This window comes from Amblyomma americanum, chromosome 1 (genome assembly GCF_052857255.1).
Source record: "Amblyomma americanum isolate KBUSLIRL-KWMA chromosome 1, ASM5285725v1, whole genome shotgun sequence".
NCBI classification, from domain to species: Eukaryota; Metazoa; Arthropoda; class Arachnida; order Ixodida; family Ixodidae; genus Amblyomma; species Amblyomma americanum.
In genome coordinates this window covers 390,924,636-390,938,450 of record NC_135497.1, presented here as the reverse complement: position 1 = coordinate 390,938,450, position 13,815 = coordinate 390,924,636, and the positions used below count along the sequence as shown (strand labels likewise).

The 13,815-nt window shown below is 43.8% G+C and overlaps 1 protein-coding gene across 1 annotated transcript in view; it reads left to right on the top strand.

Moving 5' to 3' along the window:
* Positions 1-393: 393 nt before the first annotated feature.
* Positions 394-13,815, top strand: part of LOC144115710 (uncharacterized protein C05D11.1-like) — a 75,546-nt gene continuing 62,124 nt past the window's right edge. Inside the window, exons 1-4 of the mRNA XM_077650182.1 lie at positions 394-809; positions 5,406-5,488; positions 6,363-6,521; positions 9,273-9,482. Coding sequence (XP_077506308.1) covers positions 671-809; positions 5,406-5,488; positions 6,363-6,521; positions 9,273-9,482 — 591 coding nt within the window. The 5' untranslated portion in view covers positions 394-670. The remainder of the gene's footprint in view (positions 810-5,405; positions 5,489-6,362; positions 6,522-9,272; positions 9,483-13,815) is intronic.

Below are 13,815 nucleotides of genomic sequence, written 5' to 3'. Positions count from 1 at the left end.
GGTGACGCACTCGTTGAGTCAGTTGAGCAGCGAGATGTCGGCCAGGGAGAGGGCGGCTCGCCAGACCGCAAAGCGCAAGTTACAAAGAGCCACGGAAACGGGAGAAGAACGAGAAGTACGGCTTGCCAAGCGACGTATGCTTCGCATCCTAGGCTTAACCATAAGCTAAGCCAGGCCATTTTTTTCTAGCTGGGTCCGCTTTTCCCGCTCTTCTTTCATCTCGCCCACAATTCGCTTCAACCTTCTAGTGTTCAACCTTCTAGTGTCTGTATGCGGGAGCATATACAGGAACACTACAACTAGAGTCACTAAATAACGACATTATTTAGTCTTTATTTTTATTTAGTGACTCTAACTACAACCTTTAACAACCTTCAACCTGACAGCGCCGCCGTACGGCGGACGCGCGCTCTACGGCGGGCAGAAAAACCACTGACGCTTCAGGCTGCAGGCATGTTCTTCAGGATGCATTGGTGCATGTAATCATTCGTTGTCGCTGTTTTTCTCGCGCTTGTGTCGCTCGTGTGCACCTTCTTCTTTCCACTCGTGAGTCCCACGCGCGTGCCGGTCGCAAGCGCGACCGCTGTCATCAACCACGGAGTCCCCGAAATCGAACGCTGCGGGTCCAATACCACCGACTTGGACCTCGCGGTCTGCTCCTAAAGACGTTATGAGCAACTTTCAAGAAATCTGCGCCGTCCGAACCGACGGCGAATTGCCACTGGCGAAGTACCGGTCAACGAAAACCGGCATGACTGTGTGTGTTTCCGAATTTGATGGTCCTCTCATCAGTGGTTACCTCTGCATAGGTAAGCCGCTTCTCTAGTACAACGCCCTGCTGACCCGTACATCCGATCGGTCGCCCACTGCTCGGTCGCGCGCATGTGCGGTCGGCCGTTGCGCGGTGGATTTGATGGTGACGAAGCGTTCCATTTAGGTGCTGCAGTTCCCAGTGAGCGTGCGTTGTGTTGCCTATCTTAATTTTTCACCGAATTGTCCAGAGCGCGGAGGATAACGGTTCGCTCGCCGCACACACCACAAATGTGCAGTGCGATATGTGGCATTTTCATATTAAGAGAGCGCATTGCTCTCGCTAGTGCCTTCACCATTACGTAAGCCTTTCCAAGGTTGTTTTTCTTGATAAGAGCCTTAAAGCAAGGTTAGTTCAGAGAACATGGTGTGCTTAAACACAGTGCCCAACGTCCGCCCTTGCGTAGGCACATTGCAAGTAGCTGTTTGACAGGCGATGAACATGGCAGCCGAAGGGGCAGGGTTGTCAGTCATATCTGAGTGTACAAGTGACAAGGACTTATTTGTGCTTGTGAGTAGTAGTAGCGGTTTTATTAAAATAATAAAAAGGAAGGAAAATATTTTTCTATCACCGGCATCTGCCATCGATACTGAAGCACCTGAGCTGGGGCAGCGGAAGTAAAGGATAGCAGGCAGAATGGAGAAATGAAAGAGGTAAGGGGACAGTGAGAGAGGATAGGGGGAGAGGTAATATACACAAACTATTTGCACAAAAAGAAATGTGTACAGGTTGTGTGTGTGGTTAGTTCATGATAAAGCAAGCTTGTGAGCCTGGAATAATAAATGCAGTCCTCATTAAGGCTACATTCCTAAATTCCTGGTTGCAAGCAGGCCAAGTTACACATTTTGGTTGCTTAACTGGCAGCTTAAACCTTTCTCTAGCCAGTACTACTCACGTTCATCTTAACATTGCTGTGCACACTGCAGGAAGTGCATTGTTTAATAATTTTCGAACTGCTGCATCGTAAAATGCACCTTAAGAAGGTAACTGCATGAACTCTGAACTCGCCTGCATCTTTCAGCCTAATACCTTCAAGTAAGCTGCGTGCTGCTGTGAAAGAAGTGACACATTCTTGGGAAACTGGTCTAATATTGATGCAACTTGTGCATTCCACAGAAACCGTTTGTCACCCATGCTAAAACAGTGCAATTCACGGTTTAAAGTTTTGCAGACTGTGAAAACAGTCGTATCTCAGTCACACAAGCTTCATTCATCTAAGGTAATATTTACCTAAGGGGGCCCTAAACTACGTCTCATTCCAGCTCATGTCTTGTTGACCCTAAGGATTTTTCTCCCCGCAGTATTCCTAGCTGGCACATTGAAACTGCCAGTGCAGCTCATGCTGCAGCGCCACTAAGCACAAGCAGTGCTCCTGATGCTGAGCTAGCTGTAGAGCGTTTTACTGCACCCTTTTCAACTTCATTTTCTTTATTTTGATCATAAGTATGAGTAAGCCATCCAAGGAATGGCATGCTGAGTTGTGCTTAGGGCCACCTTAAATGTAGGGTGCTTTGTAGTTTTGTATATATCTGGAAAATGCATTATTTGATGCAACATGCACTTAAACAGAAGCAAAGTAGCACTTATTTCGTTTGTTCTTTCATTTACTGAGGGATGTCAGGTCTAAAATTGTGGCTTCATATAAGGGGGCACAGTATACAAAAATGAATTCAGATAAAGTGCATGTGCGGCATTGTTTAGTGTAAACATGCAAGGGCAGAGTGAAATTGGGCTGGCCACTAGCGATGTACCTTTTGACCCCTGTTTTAAATTTTCAAGAGATAAGAAAACTGCTCTTCTCACTTTCTGCAACCTCCTGGCACCACAGGATCCTTACAGCAAGGGTTGTTGACTGCTCTTTCAATTTAAGAAGTTACTTATGTATTTTTGACAAAAGAATGTTTGCAACAAGGCCGCCACGGTGGCTGAGTGGTTACGGCGCTCGGCTGCCGGCCTGAAAGACGCGTGTTCGATCCCGGCCGCGGCGGTCGAATTTCGATGGAGGCGAAATTCTAGAGGCCCGTGTACTGTGTGATGTCAGTGCACGTTAAAGAACCCCAGGTGGTCGAAATTTCCGGAGCCCTTCACTACGGCGTCTCTCATAGCCTGAGTCGCTTTGGGACGTTAAACCCCCTTAAACCAAGCCAACCAATGTTTGCAACTGTTGTAAGCGGCACAAGGATTGTGCAATTCTCTGTCTAGACTTCTGCCAGCTGTAGCTTGTTTAACAGCATGCAGTACAAGTGCTGGGCCAGGGCTCAGCTTGTTGCAGAGTGAATTATTTGCAGGAAGGTACAAATATTTGTTCAACTTAGTAACTTAAACATTGCTGGGTCATTTACATCAAAGGGAAGACAAGTATATGCTACTAGCTTCTGCATATTCAGATGACTAGTAATGACACTGCATCATGACAGAACTGCAAATTATTTTACCCTAGTTATTTGATGAAAAATAATGTAAAGTAACACAAGAAGTGTAAAATGGAATAAGAATGGTAACACGTATTTTGTTATGAGTGGTTTTTGTTGTTCTGCAAAGTATGCTTCATAACTGCACTGTTTTAGCATGGGTGACAAAGTTTCTGTGGAATGCAGAAGTTGCATCAATATTAGATCATTTTCCTAAGAATCTTTTGACTTCTCAAAGTTCTTCCGCGCACACAAAAATGACACAATAAGGGCGAGGAAGACAGGACAGGGTGCAACTCTCCCTGAGAAAAGAACTCTGAGAATGCACCAACTAGCCCCACAATGCATATTACTAGCACGTGGCTTACCTGAAGGAATTAGGCTGACAGAATGTGGGCGGGTTCTGAGGCCATGCAGTTCCCTCCCTTCTGAAGGTGCATTTTACTATTCAGCAGTTAAAGAATTATTACACAATGCACTTCCTGCTGTCCACAGCAATGCTAAGATGAACGTGAGAACTACTGGCTAAAGAAAAGTTTTCCCATCTCTTCTTCTGGATTCATTCATCTTTAGAATTTAGTTGTCAACATAGACCTGGAAGAAGCCATGTTACATGGCTGGTTAGTATTGGAACTTTTGACAATGTTTAATGAAATCTGCGCAAGTTGGTAAAAGTTCAGGCTGGGAACCTTGGTCCTAGAGCATGTACATGTTTTGAGTGTGCCTTTGTGTGCTTGCATTACACACCTGCCAACTGAGGGGAATGAAATACAAAGCGTATAAGCATTGCAGTGCAGGGGTCAGCCGCCCTGAAGCCACATTGTCTTTCTTTCCACTGCTTCTCAAATATCCCAAAGTGTGCATGAGTTTGAAATGGCCTCTCTTTGCACCATGTAGTGAACAGCAACATCCTTGATGCAGTATGATACATCCTGTGAGCGTATTGTAACACATTTGGCTGATCTAGCTGTTTTGGGGAGACCTCCGATGGCATTGAGTTGATCTGTTTGACTGTGCTCTCACATGTAGATTGCACTGAGCTTAGTGGGATATTGAGAGACCTTCAGTCTTTCTGCTCAGGCCTTAAAACTCTTCTGAACATAAAGGATGCATGACTGGGCCACAGCGGAATGTACACTTTTCATTTTATTGGAAGGGTCATGTGCAGTGTCATGTACATTCTTGTGTGGTCATTTCTCTTTCTCTCCTCTGTTTGTTGTCCCAAACTTTCGCTTTGGGATTTAAAATGTGTGTGTTCTGTGTTTGTTTTTTTTTTTGTTTTGGGGTCTCTTGTTGTTTTCCCAGAATTGATGGGAACTAGAAAAATATGTGGTGATGATGGGAGAAATAATTGACGTCATAAACTTGTTAATTACTTCGTGTAAATGCACCAGCTGCATTCTGTTGGGGTGCCAGTGGCTTGTAGAGAGGCAATACAGGTGTTACAAGATCCTTTCTTCACCCCCCCCCTCCCCAACGCTCTTGTCAGCTTTTCTTCAGTGTCAGTACCTGGCTCATTCATGTGCAATGTCAGGCACTGGTAGTTGAACAGTTTTTGTTGCTTTCCTATTGTGTAATATTTGTCTATCTGCATCTTGCTAAGTGTTTCTTCAAAGGATTTGTGCTATTTTTGTAAAGCAGGAAGTGGCGTTTCACTGCAGTCAGAAGATCGGAAGATGGTAAAGGTGACAGTAATGGGCGGTTATTGGTCAGGTGTACATGGCTGCTTGGAACATGAGTGTGCCTGTTTGTATTGTGCATAATAATTCAACATTGTGCAGTCAGACTTGCAGGCTTGATCGATAAATTACAAAAGCTTCCCTATGGAAAATGCCTTCAACAGAACTTGCTGGCACTGCAAATGTTTTGAGTATTAAGTCAAAATAATTTTGCTTGGAAGAATGCAGGTGTCTGTCTGGCGAGCTGCATGCATAGTGTGGTGTCACAGCAGCAAGCAGAAGGGGAGATTACTGCTTTATGTGGTTTTGTGGCCAGCTGAGGGCACTTTTGCCTGATGCCCAAACTGTTCCAGTGGTGTACCATGCTGTGCAAAGGTTTTTTTTTTGAAAGGGCATGGCTTTTACATGACTTTCACTGTAAAGCATGTTCACAAGGTCTGTACTCTATTGTTTCTTGCGCTGTGCAAGCTTAGCATAGCATGTATATATTTTTTTCTAACCCAGCCACAGAAGCTCAAGATGATGATGGCCTGCCGCACACATTGGAGCATTTGATATTCATGGGCAGTGAAGACTACCCTTACAAGGTACGACAGTTGATCTAAGGCCATTCGTCTTTTTGCTTTAGTAACCGTGTGTCATTTGATTATCAAAACTGAAGATAGGGGAAAACGTACATTAGAAATAAAAGAACATAGGTTTGTCGGTGTTTCCACCTAAAATTTAATAAACACTGGAAAAGTACTATGCCATATCTATTTTCACAAACTCGATTTTGACCTGAAAAAGTCGGTCCAGTTGAACAAAGTAGGACAACATTGGCAAGCTGATTAGTGTTCAGCAGCTGGTTTATCACTGTCATTTGATGTAAATATGTATGGTGGTTTCCGGAATCCTTATGAAATCCAAGAAAATGCAAATGGTTATAGTTGAAACAAAGTTAGTTTCAGCATAATACAGGACAGAAAGAAGCAGCTCAGATGAAACTTGGGGGGCTAGCAAAGCTTCTTGGCAGAGACTGCTCCAGAAAAAAAGTGGAAGAAAAGAAGGAAAGTGAATGTATGGTACGCCTATTATTTCACAGGCAACTGTGAAAGCTACTGGCAGGGGAACCAGTGGCACCCGAAAGTTAGCCACCTGACTGCTGCAAAAATTTTAAGGTAATATCGATAAGAAGGTTTGTTATGCGTATGAACATAGTGAAAGAAATTTTTTACAGCCTGTCTTTCAAAAAATAATACACAACTACAAAATGATGACGGAAAAACAGTTAAGTTGGTATTAAATGGAATTAATTATCCCTCCTACCCACACAGCTCTTCCTTACTATATTTCTAACATTATGTGCAAACTGGGTGGCTGATAACTGGCACCGTTGTTCATAAGTTTGTCATGAGTGTAACGCAAATGCACTAAATATGGAGCTTTATTAATTTTGCTGTGATTCATACATGACTGCAGGGTGTCCTGGACCAGCTAGCAAACCGCTGCCTTGCATCTGGTACCAACGCTTGGACAGATACAGACCACACATGTTACACGATGACGACAGCTGGCTCCAAGGGCTTCCTGAATCTGTTGCCTATCTACCTTGACCACATCCTCTATCCGCTGCTCACGGTGAGTACTTGGGAGGTTTTGTTGGTGGAGGATGTGCAAGCATTGTTGAGTTGGGAAATTTCAGCTTGAATTGAATCTGAATCTAAATAGTGCCAAACAGTGCAGAAAGAGCAAGCATAGGAGCGGGTGTCAAGAGTGAGATGAGCAGACGAGATTAGTGGTAAATAAGAGGTTGGTCAGATGGTTCTTGATAATCACAAAGTGAACAAGGGAGGGGAAAACGTCAGGGTGCTTGCCAACGTTTTGACAAGTGAACTTGTCTTCGTCTGGGAAAGCGTTCATCATTGGCTGGGTATAAGGTGGCTGCTGTTGACACAAGACTGGGTTAATTGGAGGGATATGAGAGAGGCCATTGTCCTGCAGTGGACGTACTGATGGTGCTGATGAAGATGAGTGTTCGAAGTCTCGAATAAAATCCTTAATTCGAGACTGGATATTGCACATAAAGAGCTTGGGAATTCTCTGATGAAGAGAAAGAAAGCAGGTTGTGCTCTTTGCATATTTCCTTCTCAGCAGCTTATTTTCAGGTATTGCTGTGAGTTGTCAGAGCAAGCTCCATAAATCACTGGGGTGTTAGACTGGGGGCTCCACCCATCCTGCTCCAAACACCACCTTCTTCCAGACCTAGTAAATGTTTCTTCCTTCCTTCAACGATTTTTATTTATAAAACACAAAAATAGTGAATACATCGACACTGGTAACCTAAGCTGGGTGTTGTAGGAGTGAATGCTGTTATGTGTAATTGCTTGACACCTTGGGGTTTTCAACTTGTATTAACATCACTATGGCCATTTTTCTCATTATTTTTCTGAGAAAGTTGTACTATTTTCATATGAGCCTCACTTAGGAGTCCTCTTGTTATATACTAAAAAAAAGTCGTACTGTGGTAAAGCTGAGATTTGGGCGAGTTGGTAAGCTTTCATGGTGGGTGAACAGCGCCTTTGTTTGCGCTGTTCACACACCATGAAATCATACTATGGTGTCGCAAATGACATCACCAACTGCTTTGAGAGGGGGCAGGAAATGCAATACTCTGTGGCTCTGCAGCCAAGGCCATGCTGGAAGGGAAGGGGCCTTGACCCACATGCCGCTGCACCCAAATAGTTCTTTCTATTTTGTTCACTTCTTTGGTCTTGGGCCCACTTCCCCGTTCTTTTCTTTCTTCTTTGACAACTGATGGGGGCAAGTGTATTTGCTTCGGAGGTCAGGAAGGTGAAGCTCTCTGAAGAGCATGCATTCAATCCCTAAGCTGGGTTGCAGTTACTGCGTGCCATCCTGAGTAACCCCGGTACCTTCTGCAGCACTTGAGGAAACTAGCAAGAACTGCAAAGAAAAATATTTTGTTATGCACATAGAAAATATGTAAACAAAAAGGTAGTTTTAAGCTTTATTGGCCTTTACAGCTGAAACAAGGTGCCTGAGAAAAATACTCTGGGACCTGTGTTTAAATCCTCTAGCTTTGGCTTCAGTGCCACTGAAAGCTGTCCCCAAATATAATGACCTACTTAAAACACTTTCTTAAGATGGAGTCCAAACTTGTGCATAATGTGCTGGAAATGTCCTAGAGATGTTGAACTCTTCACTGACCTTTTAAATTGCTCACTGTGACCAGCAGTATTGAATTGTAGTCATTGAAGGATTTCTAGATGGCTTATGTCTGTGACAGAGTTTTGGAAAAGTACATGTTAAAGTTCACTTGCTCATAGTACTTCGTGCTTTATGTGCTCTGCCGCAATTTCCTTTGTGCAGTCTGTGGTAAAATAAGCTTAGAGTACTGCGTCTCTGTTTATGTAGCAGAATGCTGAATTAGGAGCTTGTGTCATCAACAGCTAACAACTAAAATTCTGCCGAAAAAGGCGTGGTATATAGCACCTGCCATAAGGTAGATTCAAGTTGTGCTACTAGAATTGAAATGATAAGTAGCTTGTCATTACCTCTCTGTGATTCCTGTGAGATTAATGACAGTCCGTGGCAATCTGGGGTTTTCACTGAATATATTGGTACAACTCTCTGTAACGAGTAGAACACGTCCACAGTAATAAGAGGAGGTGTTTCGTATTATTAGTAATAATAATGTAAAACATGTTGAGAAGTTGTACATAATTTTCTATGATTACAATGATATTTCTACTTTTTTAAGCAGAAAAAATTACAGTCCATATTGTGGAATAAAACGTATTGAAGCAGTTAGTTTGCTTTTCAGTGGCCTAGCTCATTGCAGCCATTGCCATTTAGTAGTTTTGGCTGGAGCTACAACATTGTGGACTCCGCAATCTATATTTTTCAAAATACTGATTTTGATTACATTTAAGGAAGGACATCTTCGCTGCAATATTTTGCACATCAAACAAATATCTATGTGTGGGAGTTAGTAAAGTGTAACTTTGTTTAGCACAGCAGTATTCATTTTTAGCTTTTGGTGGAAAGGAATATTCATTCATTCTTTTGCATTTAGATGGGAGAGCCAGTGATAAATTCCTTTCTCATGTTTTTTTTTTAATTGTAGAGCTTGCTGGGCAGATGAAATTGTGATTAAATTTATTAGAAGTGAAGTGGTTCCAGTTTATCTCTTCTTGAGTTCATGTTATAATTAAATTAGGGCAATATGAGGCCACTTGAGGAAGGAAAGCAATGTCACGATGAATAGCCCCAGTCCATGGCGCTGGCTACCTGTGCAAGGGTTTGCCTCAGAATTATGTAGTATCCCTGGCCTGAATGCCACATTGCACCGCTGCTCATGTGCGTTTGCAGGAGGCAGCCTTTATCACGGAGGTGCACCACGTCAACGGGGAAGGAGACAATGCAGGTGTGGTCTACTGCGAGATGCAGGCACGCGAGAACACTGGCGAGAGCCTGTGCATGCTGAACCTGTTGCGCACACTGTATCCTGCTCCCTGTGGCTACCGCTACGAGACTGGTGGCCTCATGCGCAACCTCCGTGAGAGCACCAACAACCAGAAGGCAGGCAGCACTTCTTTTCCTGGGAGGGATGTTGCTCTTGGACAACCAAAGGAATGACTGATGCAGTGCGGTTGATTTTTCTTAGAAAGTGAGCTATGTGGAGGTATGAAAGATATCAAGGCAGCAAAAGCGAGACATTGGTGCAGGCACAAAGTGTCTTGTTGGAGACACAACCATACGGTGCAAGATAGAACCCTGGGCAAAGCAGGAGTGCAGTCCTATGTTTCCTTTTTACTGTCTTGTCAACTATTCCATTGCGCTCTTGAATGCATCATTCATTATGGGCATGAACTTTATGAAGTAATTTAGTAGCAAATTAGGCTGTTGTATGCCAATAATTTTTATGCCCTGCTCTGTGCATCTATTGTAGAAAAATTTAAACCTAATACCATATTTATGTGTGTAATTTTCATCTGTGTAATTTGCGCACCCCTAATTTACTACCCGGGTTTTTTAAAAAAAACAAGCTTGCATATGTTACGCTCCCTGCTGCGCCAGACCACCAGCATGCACATGGTTACACCCAAGTGAGTTTGAGAAGATCGGTGCGGTCGCTTCGCCAGCTGCGGCTGCGAAAAGTGAGTGGCAAGGAGACGAATTGTGCGCCGTTTACCCGGCTCATTCACGCTGGCAGTCGTTTTCCTAGACAAACAGTTGTGATAGCAAACTTGCAGCAACCTCTGGTATACGCTGGAATCCGAAACTGCTGAACCGTTTGCTGTTCGGTTTGCTGCTAGTCAGCCGGGCCGCACGCGAGGGCGCCATTTTACTGCCTTCTATCTCCGTTTGCTTCGAACTACTGGCTTCGCGATTGGATCGTTCCGCATTTATTTCTTTGAGCTGCGCATGCACTGTCATGCCTTCGCGTAGGGAACTACATAAGGTGGGGAGATGGAGGAGGGGGTATGCATTTCATATTCATAGGAAACTTTTTAGTATGCTAGCATTTATAGTGGCCATTCCCCGCATTTAGTCGTGTGACCGTCCGTCTGTCTAAAGCCAGTTTTTTGGCAAGCTGCTCACCTGCCCACCAGGTGGTGGGTAACCTGCCCAAGTGTGTGTGGGTGGCAACCTGCTCACCATGTCAGGTGGCATTTCATTTAATTGTATGAGTCTGGTCGAGGAGAGCAACCTGGGTCGCACCTTAACCTGATTAGCATTTGGCCTAACTACTAAAATTGACAGTCATTTTTTTTTTTTTTTTTTGCCAACGTAGGGTGCGAGTTGGGAGGTCGACGTGTAAGCGGCAACATACAGTATATATATTCTGCATTAGGACCTTTGTTGAGTTTTCATGCGAAAGCATTACTCCACGAGGTCAAAACGGCTCACCTGTTTTTGTGACCTTGAGGGTGACCTTGGCCAAACCATAAATAAATAAATACCCATGATTGCGCTAACAGATGAGCTTTGCTGGCCACTGCATGAGAGCACTAGGCCATCGCCGCAGCCGATCACACCTCGTGTTAAATTGCAACACACACTTGCTCTATGCATTGCATATTGTCTTCTTCATCAATTAATATTATACCAAACTAATATTCATGCTTTAAGTTATGTGGTGGTAGTGACAGAGAGATGTGTGCTGCATACGTTGGCGACAACGTTGTGGCAGAAACATGGCACTAGAGCAATATACATTGGCGTTGACAACGTTGCACCAGTAATGCGGCACTGTAGCATAAGCCGCTGGCGTACATTTTTTTTAGGGCGTGTACCTTCGTGTAATTTACTCACTTCCTTCTTGAAGCCTTATTTTAAGGAAAACAAAGTGCTCAAATTATGCGAATAAATAGGGTACTACATATATTTTTGTGTGCTTTAAAATACTGGAACCATTGTCTTACTGGCTGCTTTCATTAATACCCCCAAAATAGATGTTCTTTTTCAGCTGGAAAATTACCAGTAGATTTCACTTTTTATGGAGTATAGTACAGTCACCGACGGATTTTTCGGACTCGAAGGGACCCGAAAAATGGTCCGAATAATCAAACAGTCCAAAAAATCCGTGAAGTACAAAAAAATCACTTTATTAAGATGAAATCGGCTTAAAAATGTCACTGATTTTACCTTGCGGAAAATTTGTCTTGCTGACGACGATTTGTGCCTGTATTTGAGCAAAAGTTGTGCTGTCACTGTACATGCTAGACAGCAAGGTCACCGCAGTTAGTTGTAATACTTCCCACACTTCTTTGATGGACCCGGCGGGGCCATGTTGTGCACAACCCGAGTGTGCACCACACCGCTCGTCAAACACACGCAAAGATAAGGCACTTTTCGGTCAAAGTGGAGGAACTGCCGGACGCAATCACAAAACGGCGAATGGATGTAACTTCGTGAAGACTGAGTGCCACTCGGTCGACGCGGTCAAAGAAACCCCAGTGACGAGATGGCGAATGGAAAACGTATGAGACCCGCCACGGTGGCTCAGGGGTTAGGACGCTCGGCTACTGATCCGGAGTACCCGGGTTGGAACCCGGCCGCGGTGGCCGCTTTTAGATGGAGGCGAAACGCAAAGGCGCCCGTGTGCTGTGCGATGTCAGTGCACGCTAAAAATCCCCAGGTGGTCGACATTTTTCCGGAGCCCTCCATTACGGCACCTCTTTCTTCTTTTCTTCTCTCAGTCCCTCCTTTATCCCTTCCCGCCAAGGTGTGCGATAGCTCCTGCACAATTTCCTTCCCCCAACAACCAATTTTCAACGTATGGGACAAGCGTTAACTGCCCGCGACAATGTCGGCAACAAAAGCAAGTTGACGGCGATGACAATCCGGCTGCCACCTCGAAGTGCCAGAGATCGCAGGGACCTCTACTGGCAAAAAGGAGGTACCGAAAGTATGTCAAGCCAATCCAACTGCAGCGTAAATCCACCTCAATCCAAGATGGCACCTTTTGCGCCGGTGAAAAGCCGATAAGATGGCCGATTTTGGCCCGCAGGCGACTGAAATTAGTCCGAAAAATCTAACTTTAGGACTTTTGAAGTCCGAAATATCCGTCGCGAATATGTATGCGCTTCTATGGGGTGACTGACGGTGCCTCATCGAGGTCCGAAATATCCTACAAGTCCGAATTATTGGAGTCCAAATTAACCGTCGGCTACTGTATTGTAAATTTCTATAGAAAATTTTGCTGAGGGACGCTACCATATTCACTTGCATATTGGCTGACATGACGTATAGGTTGACCCCCCAACTTAGGGAACTAGAAAAACAAGGAGAAAAATTTGCAACACTGCATAGGTCAGCAGCCAATGAAAGATGCCAACATTTAATTGAGGCAAGTGGCGCAGCATGCGTCACATATCAGAGCTCCAGAAGTACCGTGAGCAACTCATCACTGAAGACGTTGCACTGTGCACAAACTCGACAGGTAAACATGAGGAATGCACATTATAGAACATGAGAAACGTAAACACCCTCATTTCGTTTATTGAAGGTCTGCAGACGCACTCAACATTTGAAGCATCACCAGTGTACATTAATAGCATTAATCCTCCCCAGGTGCACGGAAAGCTTGGCATTATTATATTGCGCATGAAACGGTTCTTTTGCTGCTATTCCCTGTATCTGGCACACTTTTCGGCAACATTGAGCTCGTGTTACCACACAATTTTTCGACGCCTCCTTGCATAAGACAGCTCGCTTAAATGCTGCAAAGAATCAGTGACGTTCAGGAGACATGACTTGCTGCACAGCTGTATGGGAAGGCTATCTGCAGTAACATTGTAGGCATTATTCTCCCTCTTCCTTTTCTTTGTTTTTAGCTGGGATTGCACCTAGCCCTTGCTGTGATCATGTATTAGTTGACCTTATGCAAGTGAATACAGCTGATAAAAAAATTTTGATTTAGAAAATGGGATTTGCAGTGCATTAGCCCCATGCTCAGATTATGAGAACAAATTTGCTCATTCGTTTGGAATGCAGAGAAAGAAAATTGCTTGCGTATAAGTACATGGACACAGTGTGGCCTTTATTATAAATCATGGAAAGGTAAACTTTGAATGCGAGCTTGGATACCACAGAAGAGTAGGACTTATTACTTTGTGCCTGCTAAAGCTGTTTTTAAGCCATTTATAAGCCAGCTAGCTTAAAAGGCCCTTACAAATTCACAGTACTTAATTTGGATGAAGTGCAGTGAGAAACATTGGAATGAGGAATAAAAATTAGAGGTGTGCAGATATTTAAATTTTTAAAATATGAATCAGATGCAAATGTAAAAAAAATGCTTTCAAATATCAAATCGAGTATATTTGTTCACTGAAAAAAAAGTTCAGAAAAAGTTAAGTAGGAAAACGTGGTTGTCCTTAATTTTTTATAAGTAATCTATGGTTTTTGC